This window comes from Arvicola amphibius, chromosome 1 (assembly GCF_903992535.2).
Source record: "Arvicola amphibius chromosome 1, mArvAmp1.2, whole genome shotgun sequence".
NCBI classification, from domain to species: Eukaryota; Metazoa; Chordata; class Mammalia; order Rodentia; family Cricetidae; genus Arvicola; species Arvicola amphibius.
The window spans coordinates 146,162,004-146,183,222 of NC_052047.1; the positions used below are offsets into that span (position 1 = coordinate 146,162,004).

The 21,219-nt window shown below is 50.5% G+C and overlaps 1 protein-coding gene across 7 annotated transcripts in view; it reads left to right on the forward strand.

Moving 5' to 3' along the window:
* Positions 1-21,219, forward strand: part of Shank2 (SH3 and multiple ankyrin repeat domains 2) — a 433,832-nt gene that overhangs the window by 389,242 nt on the left and 23,371 nt on the right. For all 7 annotated transcript variants that reach the window (XM_038318246.1, XM_038318236.1, XM_038318225.1 and 4 more), the window contains exons 18-19: positions 16,278-16,413; positions 17,225-17,305. In XM_038318246.1, coding sequence (XP_038174174.1) covers positions 16,278-16,413; positions 17,225-17,305 — 217 coding nt within the window. The remainder of the gene's footprint in view (positions 1-16,277; positions 16,414-17,224; positions 17,306-21,219) is intronic.

The window sequence follows — 21,219 nt, forward strand, 5'->3', positions numbered from 1 at the left end:
TAGAGTGAGGTCAAGGAGAACCAAGGTAACTTAGTGAGACCTCATCTCAAAATAAAAAGTGAAAAGGAGGCTGGGGTGTAGCTCAGTGGTACAGCTCTCGCCTAGCGGGTGCTGGCCCTGGGTTCCATCCGCAGTACTACAACAATAATAAAATGATGATGATGATAACGGTGGCAACAACAGCAACCAGGGACGAAGGCAGCTCAAGTTCAACAAGGCAGTCTGGCAGCATGTGGGAAAAGCCACTTAAAGGGGTACCGGAGGGAGGTATTATGTGAGATGGATGGCCACAGCCCCCAGCAACACATTTCTAGGGGCAACAGTGGTTGCTAAGAGAGGAATTGTTGTTCTGTGGGTATTTTAGACTCAAGGAAACAGCTGTTAAGGGGTTCCTGGCTCTCTGGTAGAAACTCCAGAGCCTGCCCCACCCCCATGATGGTAGAGTGGGGGAGGGGTGTCCTACATTTCTTTGTGCTTTCCACAATGGCTGGGGGATGATGGGCAGATGGCAGGCCAGGCAGGGGAGAGCTTTTAGAGAACGTTTCTGAGCAGCCTATACCCATCCATCCTGATGCTGGGCAGGGCCCAGGACTGTGACTGAGAAGCAGCCTGAGCATTTACCATGGAGGATCTTGGAGACCTTAGTGGGATTTGAAGTGATACATGGAGGCTCTCCGAGACATTTCAGATCAATAGAGGGAATAAGATTAAGTTTCAATAAATCAGAAGGGGAACTGCTGAGTGTTTTAAACTGATCTTAAAACTCCACAGTGGCTGGAGAGGGTAGGGACCCCTGGGCCATCACTCTCGACGACATTGCCCAGTTAGTGCCTTCCTGTACCTTTGGAATTCTGTCTTCTCTGCATCTTTCCTAAAATAAATGAGTTGGGAGTGGGGTGTCACTGAGAAATAGGGTAAGAGCTGACAACTTAAAGCCATGCATCCAGACCGGTCTAATGGAATCCATGCATGCTAGGCAAATTCACTACAAGTTATAGCCTCACATCTCCTTTCTCCTTTTTAACAAAAAGAATTCTCAGAAGGTGTTTTATTCTAACATTGCCTGGGGTGGGGTTGGAGCAAGAGCATCAGACGTTCAAATACATCCTTGGATATTTAGCAAGTTTGAGGGCAGCCTGAGCTACATGAGACTTGGGAGAGAGAGAGAGAGAGAGAGAGAGAGAGAGAGAGAGAGAGAGAGAGAGAACCCTCCCCTTTTCTGAACATGAGGGTCCTGGTAGACATACACTGGGTAGAAATTAAAGCTGAGCGCTCCGTGGCCTTGGTGAATAAGCTTATGTGCATACTAGCTCATGAATTGCAACAAAACACCACGCTCCTGCAAGACTCAGAACAGGGAGGAGGTGGGAGCACGTGGAAACGCCCTCAGCTGTCTCTGCTGTATTGCTAGCAGCCTAAGGCTAGTCTGAAGCAGGCTTGTTTAAGAACAGTGGATGCAAAATCACCAGGTGCTGATAAACAACCATCTTCTACAGAGACAATCTCTGGGAGGAGCTAGACCCTGAACCTGAAATGAGAAGTGAAGAAAAGGAATACGGCATCACCCTGGGCTTCTCTTTGCAAGGGCCACAGATGGGTCAGAGTTAAGGAATGCTCCTCACGCTCCTCACGCTCCTCACGCTCCTCACGCTCCCTCCTCACGCTTCTCATGATCCCCAGCCCCCACTTAGTTTTCATTTATGCGCCTGTGTGTTTGTCTCTCTGTATATGTGCACGTGTCTGGATGCCTTTGGGGCCAGAAGAAGGTATTTGATCCCATGGAATTAGAGTTACACGTGGTGAGCCACATGGGTGCTGGGAGTCAAACCCTGGTCCTCCTCATTGTGTGTGATGTGAGTATATGCATGCACTGTGTGTGTGTGTGTGTGTGTGTGTGTGTGTGTGTGTGTGTGTGTGTGTGTGTGTGTGTGTAGCACAAATTCTAATTGGTATTGATAATAAAAACTCAGAGTCAGCTATCGGGGTGAAAGCTGAAGGATCAGAGAAGCAGAGTGGCAGCCTCTAGAGTTCTTACCTTTATCAATGCTCAGGCCAAAGGGGAGATCCTGTCCCCAGGAATCCTCAGGCTGCACTGAGCTCCTGTCCCCTCCTGCCTTATATCCTCTCCCTGCCCAACCATATCACTCCTGTCTCCACCTCCCTAGTGCTGGGATTAAAGGCATGGGATCCAAAGTGCTTGGATCACCTTTGGGTGAGCTCTGCTTCTCTGTTAGACTGAATCAATCTTGTGTAACCCAGGCCGGCCCTGAACTCACAGAGATCATCTGCTTCTGTCTCATGAGAGTTGGGATTAAAAATGTGTGCCACTACTGCCTGGCCTCTATGGCTGCCTAGTGGCTTAACTCTGCACTCTGATCTTAGGCAAGCTTTATTTGTTACAGGACAAACACATAACACCGTGTGTGTGTGTGTGTGTGTGTGAGAGAGAGAGAGAGAGAGAGAGAGAGAGAGAGAGAGAGAGAGAGAGAGATTCTTGTAGAGATTGTTGGAGGACAACTTGCAGGAGTTAGTTCTCTCCTTCGACCATGTGAGTCCTGGGATCTGAACTCAGGTCATCAGACAAGCACCTTTATCCACTGAGCTGCCTTGCCTTCCCAGGAAGTTTCTCTCCCAAATGGGCCTGGAGAGATGGCTCTGCGGTTAGGTTCCCAGCACCCACATCAGGTGGCTCCCAGCTGCCTCTAGCTCCAGCTCCCGGGTATCTGCCCAGGTATTCTGGCCCCCATGGACAGCTATACTCCCATGCACGTACCTCTACATACACTTTATTTTGTAATTAGTTTTAATTCATAAGTGGAAAAGTGAGGACCAGAGAGATTTCTCCGTGGGCAAAGGTGCTTGCTGCCAAGACTGACCAGAGTCCTGTCCCTCGCAGTAGGAGCACAGCTGCGGGCTGTCCTCCGACCTTCACACAAATAATCTTAAAATATAAAGTTTAAAAGACTGAGTGTAACGTGCAAAGCCCCCCCCTTCCCTTGTGACCTGTTTGTTATTTGACAGCTGCCCCCTCGTCTTCCTCCGCGGTGGCTGATAATGTGCCCGTCGGTGACTGAACACCCTCTCTGTGCTGTCCATCCTGTGGGTTCTGAGATGTGTGTGAAGTCTGTTATCGACCATTAGTACCACACAGATGGTTTCACCGCACAGAAAGTACACTGGGCTCCATCTGCTGTCCCACATCCTAGAACTGCTAAGGGTCAAGGCTGTCCCTGTAGCTTCCCTAGTGTATTGAACTTGAATTCAATATGCGCCCTTTTCACTAAGTGATGTACAATTAAGATTCCCCCATTTGTGTGGCTTGATAACACATTCTTTTTTTTTTTTTTTTTTTTGCTCAATAATGTTTGTGTAGCAATACCACCAAGAATTTTTTCACCCACTGGCCTACCGAAGAGCATCATAATTGCATCTGAGTCTTAGCAATTAAAGCTAACATTTCTAGAAATATCCATAGGCACGTGTTTGTGTGGACCTGAGTTTTCAGCTTCTTCGGTAAATACCAAGAAACTGGATGGCTGGGTTACGCAACAAGAATATGTTCAATTATGTAAGAAATTGCCAGATTAGGGGGCTGCAAGCCCCCACTCCCAGCTAAAGAGTTATGGACAGTCGATGGCTTCTGGAGAGGGAAAATCAGTTTTCTTTAAGGGCATTACTCTTATAGGTGGTCACACACCAGTGGATAGTGTCACACATAGGTGTGTATAGACAGCACAGATTGGACTCAGTAGGTTATAAATAACAAATTTTAGATTTTTTAAAAAGAGGACATGGAGTTGGGAGGGGTGGGAGGTGGTGAGGGTTGGATCTGGGGACCTTATGAGAAGAGTGGAGGTGAGCAATCAAAATGCACTGGATAAAATTCTTAAAGAATTAATAAAGCTATTGCATTAAAAAAAAGAAATGGCTAGGATATCCCCAGAGGGCCTGGATCGAGCACAGGAATGGGGGCTGCACTCCCCAGGATGCAGCGTTTGCATGGGGTTTTCCTCATCCTGAGACTCTGCAACTTCCCAGGAATACGTTGTCAAGGTCCAGATGAGAAATGACCCCGTATGCATTTGGTTCCTGGCTGATGGTGCTGTTTGGAGAACGTGAGTCCTGGTTACCTTTGTCAACTTGACACAGCCTAAAGTCATTTGAGAAGAGAGCCTCAGTTGAGGGATCGCCTGGATTGGATTGACCTGTGGGTGTGTTTGTAAGGTTTTGTCTCCATTATTAATTGATATAGAAGGGCCTTCACTATTGTGGGCGATACCATTCCCTAGGCTTATGGTCCCAGGCTGTATAAGAAAATCAGCTGAGCTTAGGCCTGTGAGTAAGCAAGCCAGCAAGCAGCATCCTCCATGGTTCCTGCCTCCAGTTTCCTTCCCTGGCTTCCCACAAATGCTAAACTGTGACCTGGAGGTATAAGCCAAATAAACCCTTTCCCCTTCAGGGTCCTTGGTTGCTTTGGTCAGTGTTCCATCACAGGAACAGAAAGGAAACTAGAACAGTGTGGACGTTTTGAGGTCGTGAGGCCAAGCAGAAGATGAGATGGCTGTTTGGTGGGCCTTGAGGGCAACCGCCCTGCTCTGCTTCCTGTCCTGCTTCCTGTCCTGTTTCCTGTCCAGCTTCCTGGTCTGCTTCCTGTCCAGTTTCCTGTCCTGCTTCCGCTCCAGTTTCCTGTCCTGCTTCCTGTGCTGCCTCCTTCCTGCTTCTTGTCCAGCTTCCTGCTCTGCTTCCTGGTCTGCAGAGAAGTAAACCAGCAATGTTACAGTCCTACAAGCACGCCTCGCCCCTCCTGCCGTTTTTCCTTCCCCACATGTTGGACTGTATCCCCTCCACTCATGAGCTAAAATGACCCTTCCTCCCTTGACACACTTCTTGTTGGGTGTTTGGCCATACATGCATGGAGCCTGTCTTTGCCTGCTGGTTTGCCCCATGTCAGTCTTTACTGATGGTTACCTGAGCAGACTACTTGTTCATTTTTAATCCAATTGTCTCCTTCCTTACTGTCAAAGAGTTCTTTGGTGTTTTAAACACCAACAATTATCTGATGTATATTTGCACAGATTTTCCTTCCCCAGTCGATGGGCATTTTTATTCTTAACAGTGGGTCTCCCTTGGTACAAACCTTCTGCTTGATGTGACCCACCATGTCCATGACTTCTACCTAGATCCTGCTTTGGATGTTGCATTTAGACTCTCGGTCACCTAGATTTTTCCCTAGCATTATCTTCTGGGAGTTTTATAGCCTGGGGTGTTATATTTAGAACTGTGATCCATTTTGGGTTAATTTCTAAAGGTTTAAGGTCTGTGTCGATGTTCACTTTCTGCACGTGGGTGTCCAATTGTTAGGTCAGCTTTGTGGTAAAGCCTGTCCTTCCCCCATGGCATTGCCTGAGATCCTTTATCAAAAGGCCAGTCGGCCGGCTGCGGGGGTCTATTCTTGGCTCTGTTACGCTCCACTGACCTGCTGTCGGTTCTCCCACTGCCACCTTGCTGTCCTGAGTCCAGCTGCTGCAGAGCACATCTTAAAAGCCAGCCACCTCAGCTCCTGGCTCTGTCCTGCTCCTGTGTCACGTTTGCTAATTTGATCTTTAGCATTTCCATGTAAATTTTGAATCAGTTTCACGGTATTCATCAACAGTGGGTCAGGTGACAAGTGACCCTGTTAGAAGCCCCATATGAGATGCCTACAAGGCATTTGGGGAAAAGAATTAATATCAAAGACAGAGCCCAAAACAAACATACCCCAAAAAGGAGGGGCTGGTGAGGTGGCTCTGTGGGTAAATATGCTTGCTGCCTAGCCTGACGACTTGAGTTCCATCCCCACGATCCACAGTATGGAAGGAGAGAACCAACTCCTACAAGTTGCCCTCTGACCTCTCCACGAGGTGCATTGTGGCACACCCACTCACATAGACACTCACGAAATAAATAAGGTTAATAAAGAATTAAAAACATGCCATGGAAAAGATGGGAGGGGATGCCGTGCAGGGAGAAGGCTATTAAACAAATCTATGATTCGTGTGCTCAGTGAGATCAAAGACGATGCCGCCTCCTTGAAGTAAGAACAAAACGCCCTTCTGAAAGGGAACATTCAGAGAACAAAATAAGAGTTCTAGAAATTTTTACAAAATACGATAGCAGATGTGTTTTGATAGATGGACTGAAAGATGACATTGGAGAGAACCTCTGAGAACAGAGGAAATGATGGGAGATGGAGGGGAAAGGAAGAAGGCGCCCAGGCCTACCCTGTGCAAAGAAGCAGGAAGGGGATAATTTCTAAAGCACAGGAAGATGAAGTTGGAACAGCTGGAGTGCTCTGACAAACAAGGGGAGAAAGCAGTCACACTAGGCACACCAAACACACCTGGGAAGCTCGGGGCGGAAGACAGGGGCTCAAGAGGAGGTCATGGGAGATGGCTCCACCAGAGACATGCTTGCTTGGCTAGCACAGGAAGCTGAGTCTGGTCCTCAGAACCCACGACAGAAAACGCTGAATGGCTGCTGGGTGTGGTGGAGCACGCCTTTAATCCCAGAACTCCCCAGGCAGAGGCAGACCAATCTCTGTGAGTTCGAGACTGGCTAAGGCTACAACATGAGCCCATGGGGGGGGGGGGGGGATGCTGAATGAGGTGATGAATGATTATAACCCCGTCTGGGAAGATGGAGCTGGGCAGGTTCCTGGGGTTGGCTGACCAGCCAGTCCAACATGCTTAGTGAGTTCCAAGTCAATGAAAGACCCCATCTCAAAAAATAAGTGGTCGCTCCTAAGGCATGACACCAGGGATTGTCCTCTGGCCTCTGCATACACACACACACAGACACACACACACACACACACACACACACAGAGGGGGGGGAGGGAGAGAAATAGAGAGAGAAATAGAGAGAGAAATAGAGAGAGAGAAATAGAGAGAGAGTCAGATCCTTCAGCCCCCCCCAGAGCAGGCCTCACATCTGAACTAAATTCCGAATTCTGAAGATCCCTTGTTATCTTAATTGACTTATCTTGTCTTGTCAGTTTTGATATGGGGCAGGAGACAAGCCGGTGGCACATCTTTAAGGGATTATCTAGTCGGAGTTACCTGGAGCAGGCAGTCTGGTCTGAGTTGGGGGGGCACCATCCCATGGACTGGGGTCCCAGGCTGAATAGAATGGAGAGAGCTGAGTGCCCGTATTCGTCTCTCTCTGCTTCCTGACTGTGGCTGCGATGTGACCAGCTGCCTCACGCCCCTGCAGGCATGCCTTCCCTGCCCTGGCGGACTGCACCCCTGAACCACAGCTGAGATAAACCCTTCCTCCCTTACGCTGGTTTTTGGTTTCAGCTTTGGGAGAAGATTAGTGTTCAGGGTGTTGGCATTTCTAAAGCTGGGGTTGCTGAGCTCTGTATGTGTGCGAAAGTTCACGCATGTGGAGGCTTTGTTAGTAGACACATGTTCATCACTGTCGTGACATCTTCCATCTTTACTTCCTGTAATGCTTCCTTTTGTTTTATGGTATATTTTCTTTTACTTGTGTGGATGTTTTGTCTGCATGTGTATCTGTGCACCACATGCATGCAGTGCCATGGAGGCCAGAAGACAGCATCGGATCCCCCGAACTGAAGTTAGAGGAGGTTGTGAGTTACCAGGTGGGTGCTGGAGCCAAACCCGGGTCCTCAGCAAGAGCAGGCAGTGCTTTTAACCTTGAGACATCTCTCCTGCCCCACTGACAAAACTTTGAGGTAGAATTCATGCAACATAAACCTTGACACTTTAAAGTGTAACAACCCAATGAATTTTAATTTTCAGTTGTGCAACCACTAGCACAATAAGATTTTAAAACAAGATGTTGCCCCAAGAAGCAATCTCCCATCTATGATTCTCCTGCCCCCCAGGAACTTCGTGTGTATACAGCTACTTTTAATATTTCTTATTGTAGTGTTTCTGGGTCACGTTGTAACATCATATTTGACATGTTCAGAACAGCTGCACTTGGCGTTTTTACTTGGTGGGGGCTGTTTTGTGGGTACTTACGCAGCCCCCACCCTTGCTCTGTGTTTCTCACTTCCTTTAACCCCTTGGTGTCTTTGTATTGAAAGAACATGAACTGGCTGGAGACAGGGCTCAGCATTTAAAAGTACTTGCTGCTCTTCCAGAGGATCTAAGCTGGGTTTTTAGTACCCATATTGGGCAATTCTCTCCTGCTCCAGAGATTGCAGTGCCCTCTCCTGGAATCTGTAGCCAATACATGTACATGGCCTCCCCACATACAGACTTAAAAGTATGTCCCTGGGGTTGGAGAGATGGCTCAGAGAATAAGAGCACAGGCTACTCTTCCAGAGGTCCTGAGTTCAACTCCCAGCAACCACTTGGTGGCTTACAACCATCTACAATGAGATCTAGTGCCCTCTTCTGGCCTGCCCACATACATGCATACTTATACATAATAAATAAATCTTTAAAAAAAAAAGTACATCCTTTTTAAAACAAAGCCTATGAATAGCATTTTAGATCTGTCTTTTTTATTTTTTAAGCCATTTTATATCTGCTTTTTTTGTTTTTTGTGACAGGCCTGGAGCTCATAAAGATCTGCCTGTCTCTGCTTCCTGAGTGCTGGTATTAAAGGTATATGCTGCCTTGCCTGGCTAGATCTGCTTGTTAATTGAAGTTTTATCCCACTAACATTTAATGTCATTATTGGCATTTCATCTGGATCTGTGGGTTTGCTTTCTGCTTCTCTGCTCTTTCATCTTGCCTCTCCTTTCTGCCATATTTTGACTTACTTGTTCTTGGAGCCCTGTTTTGATTTGCCCGTGTGCTTTAGCTGTCCCTCTGTATACTCTGGCAGTGGTGGCTCTCAGGTCACAGACACTCCTCAGTGTTCAGGGTCTACTTAGAGTCGGTAGTACACATGTGACATCAAACTGCTATATTTATGTTCTGGTTCTGTGCCTGGGAACTGCATGGGCACAGCTGCCTTCCTTTCTGCTGATTGTCCTGTATCTAAAGCTGTACAGTTGTAGCCCCCACGGCTGTTGGTTTTGCCTCAAGGGACACAGCTCTGTGGACAGCAGCTGAATCCGTTCCTCAGTCGGTCTTCATTCTCTGCTGATGCCTTCAACAGAATTGGTCCTTTGGGTGTTGGAGACATTGGCCCCGACTTTTGGCCTGTAGCGTTTCTGACATGAAGTTGTTTGAAGCATCCTCTTCCCTTATTTGGTATGTCCGCATTACCTTCAGCATCCAGTGGGCTGGCTGTACTGTGCCTGGGCTCGCTCTAGAGTTTGAGACTCACAGCATTTCTTTTCCCTTTTAGTTCTTCGAGACAGGGTTTCTCTGTGTAGCCCTGCTGTCCTGGAACTCACTCTGCAGACCAGGCTGGCGTCGAACTCACAGAGATCCTCCTGCCTCTGCCAACCAAGTGCTGGGATCAAAGGCGTGCACCACCACTGCCCTGCTCTGCTCACAGCATTTCTCAAATCTGTGGGTATATATCCTTCACTAAACATTTTTAGCCATGCGTGTGTGTGTGTGTGTGTGTGTGTGTGTGTGTGTGTGTGTGTGTATGTGTGTGTGCATGCGCGCGCGCGCGCGTACATATTCTACATTTCCTGTATCAGAACACTGCATTACCTTTGCGGTAAGCCACTGGCTAATACCCTGAGCATCCTTGAGTTCATTTTAAAATCTGTAATCTTTGGACTCTTCACTGTCTCTCTTCTGACTCATTTCTAGCCTGCTGTCAAGCCCACCCAGTGAAGTGTTGTACTAAGTATGCTAACACCCAGTGTGACAGTTCCAATGCAGGGTCATCTGTATTCCTCGAGCAGGGTTGAATTGTGCCCTGACTGTTGTGACAGTTGGGGTGTGGCGACTCTGGACCCTCTTACCGTTCCTGAGTGAACATTCGCATTTTCAGTGCCGGCTTAATTAACTCTGAGGTCCCACTCTGTGTGGCTTGTAGTGGCCACAGCTCACAGTTAAATCTGGGTTCTTCCAGCCTTTCTGGCTGGTGGCTCCAAGTCTCTGATACACACACAGTTCACACAGTCAGCCTGAGAGTTGGGGAAAGTTTACCCCTCCTTGCCGGGCCTTATTTTGGCACCCGTGGCCACCCTGAACTCTGCCCTCTGATTTTCCAACCTGGGGCGGTTGCAGTTCCCTGTCAGAGCTGCAGTGACCCACACCCCACTGCTCCCAGCTCCCATCCCGAGCCTGCCTTGCTCACACTCCAGCACTGCCTTCTCTTCCGGCCTGGTTCTGGGTGGGGGTTGTGTTGTCCAGGCCTCACAGCTGTCCCTTGAAGAAGAACCAGAAATAGGGGCTTACTTTACCTTACCCTCCATCTTCAACTTTTATATCCAGCTAAGCTATTGATTAAGTTTGAGGGTCAAAGGTCAGTACGTCAAAAATCATCTCCAAATTGCTGTATTAGGAAATATCACTCAAAAAAGGGGGAGGGTTTTAAATCAAATAAGCTGCTCACACACCCAGAGTCTGAGGTTCAAGGCTTCCAACATGAGTGTCAGAGGACGTCCAGGGATGGTGGGATGGGGGCCTTGGGCTGGCCTGGAGAACACTGAGCCTTGACTATGTAGTATCAGTCAGAAGTCCTCAAGAGAGACCAGGAATAGTAGCACATGGTTGGAACTCTAGCACTCAAGAAGCGGAAATAGGAGGATCACCCATAGTTCAAGCTCAGCCCAAGCTGTATAGTGAGTTCCAGGCCAGCCAGAACTACATTGTGAGACCTGGTGTCAAAAACAGACTCACAGGAAGACCCCAGAAGACAGTTCTTCATGACCAATTTAAAACCATGTGGTTCTGTAAATCGTGAAAAAGGGATTCACCAAATTAGAGAACTGTTTGGATTTGAATTGCTGTTAAGTACATAGAAAATTAAACCAATAAAAAAAAAACAAAATTATTTTGCTCCAGGGTGAGGAAAACTTACAGGAAATGACAAAGTAATCAAATCAGAGAATATGGTTTAAGTATGGGTGGATTATCGCACAGTCGAGAGGAAGAGTGGATGCTGGTCTTGTTAAAATGTTGATGTGAATATATCTAATCAAAGCTAGAAACACAGAGGGAGCGCATGAAGGAAAAGAGATACCCACTGCCAAGATTCCTTAGACGCATTGTTTCCGTAGTGGCCTTTGGCAGATGAGACCTGAGATGTCAGTTCACAATAGACGGTCAATAGTGTCAACAATATGGGCAGAATCTGCGAAAGGCCTCGGGTAAGAAGTGGGCACTGAGTGGGAAGCCTCCTTGAACTGTGTCTGTCCACCGCTCACACACATAACTCTACCCTCTAAGGAACATTCAGATGGGAGACCAGAATTCATTGCGAAGGACAGAATGGGCCTGTTCGTCACCAAACAGCAGAATGCCATGGAGCTTGGTTTATTCGCCCTCGTTGGGCCCGTGACTGTGTGCAAGGATATATTTGCTTCCTGGGGGTAACTGGATCTGCAGTTCGGAACAGCTTATTTTACTCTAAATTGGTAACTCCAATGGGCTTCCTGAAGGCTTGTGGGAGCCTTCTTGCTGGCGTGACATGTAGCACGCCCATGTACATCTCCCCCTGGTGGTAACAGACCAGAATTGCAGGTTCAGGCCTTAAAACCCCATGAAAGTTCAGGGTGGCAATGTGAGTAGATCAGGAAGGAGCAAGCCCCATTGCAGGCTAAACTATTTTAGGCCTGTTTGTAGCCTGGGAGGCAGCAAAGACTTTTGACTCCTCTGTCCCTGCTGTAGTCAGGAGACACCTGAGTTTTTCTGACTGTCGTCTTTGGAAGCTGGTCTTGGTGAGGAGTCCCTGGTGCATATGTCTTTGCCCAGCCCTTCCCTAAGCGCCATAACATATTACACTTGGGTTGTGTAATATGTGAAGCTTGAGGCAGAATCCATGCAAAGTTTGGTTTTTTTGGATTTTTATTTCGTTTTTGTTTTCGCCAATCGGGAGCATTTCAGTCCCTCGTGGCTGCAGGGAGAGGAGGAAGGATGAGAAAAACAGTGAGGGGGGCACAAGGTCAGCATTCCTCCATTTCGGGTACGGCCATGTCAGAATTAGTTACTTTTCATGGCTAAGTGCATAACCAAAAGCAACTGGTGGAAGAGTTTATGTCTGCTAACTGTGTCAGAGTTAAGAGAGTCCGTCATGGCAGTAAACATGGCAGCCAGCAGCTGGCATGACGGCAAGAGTGGGGTGCTAAGAGCTAACATCTTCAAACAGCAAACACAAAGCAAAGTGGAAGTGGGGGAGGCTGTATAGTCTCAAAGCTCACCCCAGTGACATGCTTCCTCTAGCCAGGCCGCGCCATCTAAACCTCCCCAAGTAGTGACACCAGCTGGGAACCAAGTGTTCAAATGCCCAAATCTCTGAAAAATGTTTCTCACTCAGACCACTACATTCCCCTCCCTGGCCCCCAAACGGGCTCATGGCCATACCATAATGCAAGATGCATTTATTTAACCCAACTTCAAAAAGTCCCTGTGGTCTGTTCACTGTTTAAATGTCTAAAACCTCTTCTGAGAATCAAGGCAATCTCTTAACTGTAACCCCTGTAAAATCAAAAAGCAAATTACATGCTTCCAGCATGCAATTTGTAATATAAAGAATATATATTACCATTTCAAAAGGGAGAAATGGAGTGTAGTGGGGAAATCCATGCCAAAGCAAGATGGAAACCCAGCAGGACAAACACCAGAGCCCAGAGCTCCGTGTCAGGTGTCTCTGCACCTGGAGCAGCCAGGCTTTCTGTGACTCTGCAGCCCAGCCTGGGACGGGGGCTCTGTGTAGTGACATGCCCAGCAGTACTCCCCAGTGTGGAGGGTGACAGTGGCATGGACACGCCTGCCCTCTTCCTGCAGATAGACTCTCTCATCCCCAGTGTGAGGAAGGAAGGAAACACAGTTCTCTGAAGCCTCGGGGAGAATGGACACCTATGTATCAATGCAGACAAGGAAGGAGCCTGGAAAGACAGCTCCTAGGGAAGTCTCTCCTCAGGGACCCACATCCATGCGTCCCGGCACAACCCCACTCTCGAGTCCTACTGTCCTCTGGGCATGACGTGTCCTTGCCCTCTGGACCTGGCAGAGCCTTCCAAGGGCTACCCGAGGCTGGGTCCATTTGCTTTCCGTCATAGGAGAGGAGAGGGGCTCATGACTCCCTGCTTATCAAGAATTTATAGATCAAGGATCGCTAGAGGGAGGGGCTCACAGGGGCACACCCTTCCCTGGGTATTTACAGACAGTTAATGGTTGCCAAGATATCTAGTCAGGAGAACCAGTTCCAGGAGAAGAAGTTTTTTAGCGATGTAGCTGCCTGTCATTGCCCAAGCTCCCATAACACCCTCACAAAGTCGGGGAAGTGGAGCTACAGGACCTGCCTGCAAGGCCGGCCCCTTCCCTGATGGCATTGCCCACTGTCCCCTCCTCTCTGCGTTCTCTCCATAGCAGCTGTGGCCCTTGCGAGGGTGTTCCAGGGCTGCTCTGTCACCTCTGCATGACTTGGGGACTAGCTCCTTCCCTGGCTTTCAGCTTCCCTTCAGCCATCACTGGTCACTCCCAGAAAAGCTGCTGGCAGGGATGCTGCTTTTCCCACCTCAGGCCCGGAGCCCTGTAACTGAGGGATGGCAGGAAGAGCACCGGTTCCTAAGGGCCTCAAGGGAAGGGTGGTAGCCAGCTCCAGCCTGGGTGGCACAGTGTGGCTGGTTACTAGGGTGTGTCCAAGGCTGTTCAGCTGCTGTTCTGTAATAACATGCACAGTTGGAGGGTGTCTTCTCCCTGCTCTGGAGGCTGGAAGAATGAGAGGAAGGCATTGGGAATCCTGGCTTGCAGGCTGCTGTGCCCTTGATGGTCCCTCATAGGGGGACAGGCCAGGGAGCTCCCAGTGCCCTTTTTATAAAGTGTCAATCAATTCATGAGTCACCCTTGTGACCTGAACACTTCTGAGGGTAGCACTGTCAGCCTAAAGGATCTAGATTCACCGAGGACACACACCTCTGGGCACGTGTAAGGGAGTCTCTAGATAAAGGCAATTGAGGAGGGATGAGCCGTCCTGAATGTGGGAGGCACCATCCCATGATCTGGGCCCCTGACTGAATAAGAAGGAGAAAGAAAGCTGAACACCTCCATTCATCTCTCCACTCCCTGACTAAAAGCAGTGGGCCTCATGTGCCTGGCACCGTGACTCTCTCACCGTGAGGGGCTGTGCCCTCACTAACTGTGAGCCAAAGAAACTCTTCCTCTCTCTTCATTAAGTTGCCTGGGTCAGGTGTTTTGTCACAGCAATGAGACAAGCCCCTAATTAGAAGTCACAAAGTCACCTCTGAGGTGAGATCCATGCACATGGTTTGAGGGGTTTGTTCTGTGCTGTGACAGTTGTTCCTACCAGGCCTGGCAAGTTTGCTGGCCCACTGAAGCCATAAGGAACCCCTGAGCCCCCAGTGAAGCCATAAGGACCCCTGGGATGCAGAGTGAAGTCATAAGGAACCCCTGGACACCCAGTGAAGCTATAAGGACCCCCTGGATGCCCAGTGAAGCCATAAGGACCCCCTGGATGCAGAGTGAAGTCATAAGGAACCCCTGAACACCCAGTGAAGCTATAAGGACCCCCTGGATGCCCAGTGAAGCCATAAGGACCCCCTGGATGCAGAGTGAAGTCATAAGGAACCCCTGAACACCCAGTGAAGCTATAAGGACCTCCTGGATGCCCAGTGAAGCCATAAGGGACCCCTGAACACACAGTGAAGCCATAAGCTCCACCCCTGTAACCTCAGTCTAGTGCAGCTACTTTGGGAGGGTTGGGATTTAGTTTCTGCACCTTGACCTAATTTGTCTAATGACAAGTGTGTGTCACCAGGACTGCGTGCTTCAGGCTCCAGCAGCTTTGTGGCCCTTAGGACACTTTCTAGGGCACTTTTCCCAACTTTGGTCCAAGGCAAGTGAAGTGCTCTCAGCTACCCAGGTCAGCCAGCCCTCACATCCATGTCTGTCTGATAGGCACACACCTGTGTTCAATAGACTGTGGGAAGATGGTCAACAGGACAGCTGCCTGCCTCTGAGCTCTGCCAGCTCAATGTGTCTCCTCCAGCTCAGGAGGGCTGGCAGCAGGTTCCATTCATAACTTACTCCCATTACAGAATGTGGCCACAGGTCAATGCTTGGTATCAATCCTAGCTGTGATCAGAAAGCTGAACCCCAAGAGCCCAGCCCAGGGATAGATTCAAAATTGAGTGCATGGATTTACCATGGACACCCTGATAGCAGAAATATGCAGGGTCCATTCTGTCCCCTTCTAGAACTCCAAAAGCAAACAGAACCAAAGGCAATGGTCACAAGACCATGCAGATGAGGTCAGGGAGGATGGATGGCTCCTGAGCAAATAGCAGAGCCGAGGCACTGCCTGGGGCTGCATTCCCACCTGTATCACTGTGGAAGAGTGGAGGTTTGGGGATTTGGGTGAAAGTGACAGAGTTATTACATTTCCACAGCTAAGATGATGCCCAACATTTGGGCAAGATTTGACCTCTGGTGATCGTGATGGGAAGGCCCGGTTCTGGAACAGGCATGTTCACAGTGCACAGTTTCCAACCTGCCCATCCATACAGCTCTGAATTGCTTCTGGGGACAAGGCCTGGGGGTCTGCTGTGGGACGTAGCTTGGCCAAGGGGCTGATACCAAGCCCTACCTCTGCTTGAATCTGTGTCTGCTTCTTCTCTGGGAATGGGAGGAGCCTCAGAGTTATGCTTATAGAAGCAGCCTGGGGGTCCAAGTGCACACCTTCTCCCAGAAGCACCGGGGTGGTATTCCCTCTTCCCTGCCATGCCGGGGCAGAATCGTCAACTCTTTTAATACTTTGTAAAGCCAAGTTTTTCCACCTCAGTGTGTGGGGTGGGGGTGGGCGGGGAATGATGCCCAGAGACAATGGGCCAAAACACAGGAGAAGCAATTAGGGACCAGGTTTCTGCTTGGCTGTAAAAGGGTAGAGCGGCTGCTGCACCCAGCCCTGGAGATCTGGACAGCTCCTGGGAATTCTGTTCAGTAGGATCCACCAGGCCTGGGAGAGGGCGCTGGATGAGGCATCCCACCCCTCACGATGTGGTGACCTCTGCAGCCACAGCAGCACACATGATGACCTCCCCAAAGCAAATGTTCATCCACAAAGACCAAAGACCCCACCCTCCAGTCTCCTGCAGGGTGCTGGCAGCCCGTGTCTCTCCGCCCCTGGCTCTTCTTACGTGCTGCTGACCTGCCACACCTCTCTTCCTGCAGGTTAACAATGAAAATGTCGTCAAGGTGGGCCACCGGCAGGTGGTGAACATGATCCGCCAGGGAGGGAATCACCTAGTCCTTAAGGTCGTCACAGTGACCAGGAATCTAGACCCTGATGATACTGCCAGAAAGAAAGGTGTGTGTCTGTCAAGGTGCCCTGCAGTGGGGAGGGGAGGAGAGCGGGTCTCTTTTCAGCTGAGAGTCAAGGCAATGGTGTATTGCTTAATTTTGTGACCAAGGCCATGACATTGAGCCTGAGTTACCACTCTGCTGAGGGTGACCACGGCTGGGCCAGCAAGGGGGACCGAGTACATCACAGATGCCCCTGCCCATTGTAGGGCAGAAGTGGGGAATAAGGGAATCTTTCTAGCCAGCTGTTCCAAAAGCAGCTGTGTAGAGGTACCAGGGACAACCAGGAGAGGATATGGAGGTGGTTACACCAGGGTCCACTAACTAGCAAGAAAGGACTTGAAACAGCTGAGACTATAGTGGGAGAGTTAGGGAATGACATTTCCTGGACACCAACAGGCTCTTTCCCCAGCTCCAATGAGGCCCGTGTCCCTGCTGTGATAGTCTGGCAGGTAGTGGCTATGCCACATATACCCCACTGCCTGTGCCCTGTCCGTCAGATCCACACAGACAGAACAGAGCCTGAGACCCTCCCTATCTCAGAGCACCTGCCCTACTCCATCCTGAGCACCCAGGGCTGCTACTGATTACGTCAGCCCAACCATGACATTCCCTGTCAGTCTGCCCCTGCAAAACACAGATTCGAGGGCCACTGCCCGCCAGATTCTTTATGGGTCCAAAAGTAAGGGGCACCGGGTGGGGTATGGGAATGGGGTGGGGTATAGGATGGGGTGTGGTATAGGATGGGGTGAGGTGTAGGATGGGGTGGAGCCTTGTGATGGTTCTCACACCTGCTCTCCCTTTGCCTACCCATCAAGCTCCCCCACCTCCAAAGCGGGCTCCGACTACGGCCCTTACACTGCGTTCCAAGTCCATGACAGCAGAGCTGGAGGAACTCGGTAAGGCTACCTCACCCTGATGCCCTCAGAGACACACAGTTCATGCACGGCCTCCTGCTGGCTTGCTTGTCCCTGCCCCTTCCCCTGCATGCCCTACAGCTTCCCCTTTGGCTTGGCATCTCTAGCGGGGGGCTCCAGTGGGCTCGAAAGGGGTGGGCCTGATACGCTCTCTGCTTATCTAACATTGTTTTGTTTTGACTTTTTGGGCCTCTCACTAGTGGACAAAGGTAAGCAGCCTCGCTGGCCCCGCAGCAGCATCCCTGCTGCTTTGGGCACCCTCGCTGACCCCACCTCAGCCTGACCTCCAGCTTGTTCCTGCCACCGAAGGCCTGCCCTCAGGGACTCCTCAGAGAGTCTCAGCGTACCCAGAACTCTAAAAAGTCCTCATTAAACGTACTTGGCCATTTGTCCCCTTGGAAGCAGACGGGGCAGGGGACCATCAGCCATTAGGACCATTAAGAAAAGGGATGACGCCAACGCAACTAAGGACCACATTTTATGTGTCATCCAGGGGCCACCAGGTAGCCAGGGGACTCTGCAGAGAGGTGGCTCAGAGCCACAATGAGGGAAGCACCAGTCCCTTGAAGAGCAGGGGTAGTGCCAATGAGGGTGGCCCTCAGCACAGAAGCCACCGCTCAGGTTCAAAGCTCCTGGAGTTGTCTTGCCAGGATGTCACTGACAGCCAACAACAGGTCCCCACCAACATGGAGCAGTCCCCATCCCCTTGCTCATGCTCAACACTGTCCTTCCTGGGACTCAAATCTGACGCTCACCTCCAATTATCAGTCTTCTAGAAGAGGGTACCCTGACACAGAGATGCTTCTCCACCCGGAAGCTGGAGTGCCCCCACTTCCAGCCGTGCCCCTGACATTATCATTTACCTTCAAACATCCCACTGGGAACATTTGAATTGTGTCCGCATGACCGAAATGTCTGTCCCACTTACAATAGGCCAAGGCCAGCCTACTCTACAGAAGGGGCTGCTGCCATGTTCCTCTAGCTCACACGGTCTTCAACTCCCAGAGCCTCTAGATGCCAGGGCCTCTGTGTCCTTTTAAAGATAGAGCTGCCCTCCTGTCCCACCTCGTGGAGCTCAGTCCCAACTGTGGAGCATGCTAGGAGATTGCTGGGGGCAAAGTAAGAAAGAAAACCCCTTCTCCACCACAAGGGAGATTCAGTCAGGGAAAGGAATAAAGAGCAACCAAGGACAAGTTGTGGGGTCATTCTGACTCCTACCCCTCACTCCTAGTGGTCTCCACACTAGTTCCCCTACCTGTATCCCATAATCACTGAGCTAAGTGAGACCCCGGGTATGGGCCACTATGGGAGGGCGCTGCCACCGTGGGTGGCTCACGCGCTTCCCTTTCTGTTTGCAAGCCTCAGTCCGGAAGAAGAAGGGTAAGGGAAGTGTCTGTCCCCATGCTCTTGCCCAGTAGAAGAGAAACCCCCCTCGTGACAGTCCTGTGAAGTCCAGAGTGTGCTGTAAGCCCTGTGTCGTCTTCCCTATTTGGGAGTCATACCCAAGGGCCCCTCCCTGGGGTATACGCTGTTCTGGTCTGTGTGGTCTGCTCGGCTTCTGTCTGTGATCCCTCGACCTATTTGTAAGTCTCCCCATCTGTGTCCACATCAACATGCTGATGAAGTGACCGGGATCCTCGATGGAGCCTGGCCGCAGAGGCCGTGAATCCTCTTCTGTGGGGCTGGTCAGAGATACCCACATGTACTGAGCAGCCAGGGGAGCGGGCAAAAGGGAAGCCAGGCTTCATTCCTCTTCCAACACTCAGCTGCCCTCACACTGGGGAAGGAGGGAATAGTGTGGGCCTTTTAGTTGCCTGTCCCCAGGCTCCCTGAGGGGAGCAGGCATGACACAAGTCAGAGCCCTGCCCCCCTCAGAAGCACCCTATCACAGGTATATACTCTTGACTGCTCATGACTCCCCAACACTGAGCCAAGTGGGACCTGTGACAATACAACCCTAAAACATTATCCCCCAAGGCTAAGAAGTCCCTAATGAGATTCTGGGTGGTCCCTAATGGTTGGTGCACTCAGTCTGAGGCTTGGTGTGGGCCTAGAATCCTGGTTGCCGACATGGGGGTCAGGAGTACCTAAATCCAGCAGAGTCAGCCTCAGAACAGGACAGGTACCTGGAGCTGCCATCATAGCCACTCAGGTTAGCAGGTATCCTTGCAGCAATCCATGCCTTCACCACATCAAGCAGCACAGGACACTCCAGTAGGCTCTCTGGGGTCAAGGCTGTGGCTGATGTCCAGTCTAAGGCTGCCCTTCTTCTCAGGGGTCCTATAGTTACATTATAATATGAGCAGCAGCACCACCATCAAAAGCTAAACCCAGCTCTAGCCTGTCAGAAGAGGCATGCCGCTGTAGGCTCCCAAGGCCCAGGGTGCCCCAACAGAGCTGGTGAAGAAAAGCCCTTTGTCAAAAAGATGAAATCAGGTCCAGCAAGCCCATCCAAGGGCACCTCCCACAGATGTGCTATAACAGCTGGGGACAGAGGTTTTGGCCAGCATGAGGTGAATCCACTCAGAGATAGATCACATGCCTTCCATGTGAAAAGCAGAGAAAGGAGGAAGGAAGGAAGGGAGGGAGGGAGGAAGGGAGGGAGGGAGGGAGGGAGGGAGGGAGGGAGGAAGGAAGGAAGGAAGGAAGGAAGGAAGGAAGGAAGGAAGGAAGGAAGGAAGGGTTGAGAAGAAATGCCCCAACCTCCAACCTGAGGCTGGAGCAGGAAGGGGCAGGTAGATGCCAAAGGGTCCACTGGTCACATCACAACCAGGGAGAAGGGACTGAGGATACCCAACTCCCACAGCCACTGCCAACTTCCACTTGGTTGGTAGACTAGAACCTGCCATGAAAGGCTTGGAGCCACGTGGGCCCATGATGCCTGAGTGGAGCAGGTACTCAGCAATGGCTCCAGTCCCTCTCGATGCCTGTCCAGGCTCTCTGGGAGGACTGCTTACCTGGACAGGAGTACACTCCGGGGGGGGGGGGGCTATATAGATTGAAAGAAGAACCTGGCCTCCCCAGCTACCCTGAGCTGAAGAGTAGCTCCGGTCCCTGTAAATCCTTGTCCATGCAGAGACCACAAACGAGGCCACACTTAGAAATGAGGTTTTTGCTGATGCAGCCAAGACAAGGTCACAGCAGGTTAGGTATGCTATAGAGTAACCATTGGCTGGTGGCCCTACGAAGAGAGAAGGCAGCTATGGAGTGTTGCAGTACTGGAACCTCCAGAGGCAGGATTTTTCTCCTGCTAACCCTAACCATGCATGTTCAGCCCCAGAACAGGGAGAGGACAAGCCTTCATCCTTTTAATCTGTTGTTTATGGTCCCAGAAGATTGCTGAAAGTTAGAAAGTGCCTGTAACCCCGGGATTACATTAAGGACCCGGGAGGCAGAAAGATCTCAGGTTCCAGGCCAGCCTGAGCTACATGAGACCTTTCTTAAATAGTGAGGCAACCTCAATCCTGGCTCCACCCAACCGGCCACACCAGCTTAGAGACCCTGGGTTTTCACTGAGCCCTTGTGCCTGTGGTGGGAAAAATTGCTGTGTCCAACCACCACAGACACAACAACCTAGGGTAACTGAGGTGAGAGTAGAGACAGAGGCCACTGAGCAGAGTGAGTGGTGGGACAGGTCATGTGACCATGACCTCCAACCTTGCTTGTCACCTCTGACTAAGCGCACAGACCTTCCCAGACTTGGAGTCTACAAGTCCATGGGGCCCAAGCCGCAGACCCACGCATCACTGCCTGGCAGAGCAGACAGGAGGCAGCCCGCTGGGTGATGGGGTGATGTTTTGGGTTTTCTTCTGATAGCAGTGAGGCTGAGGAAGCCTGCCCTGTGCTGTCTCACCCTGAAATGGGTACAGCGACATTGACCTTGCAGAGGGAGCAGA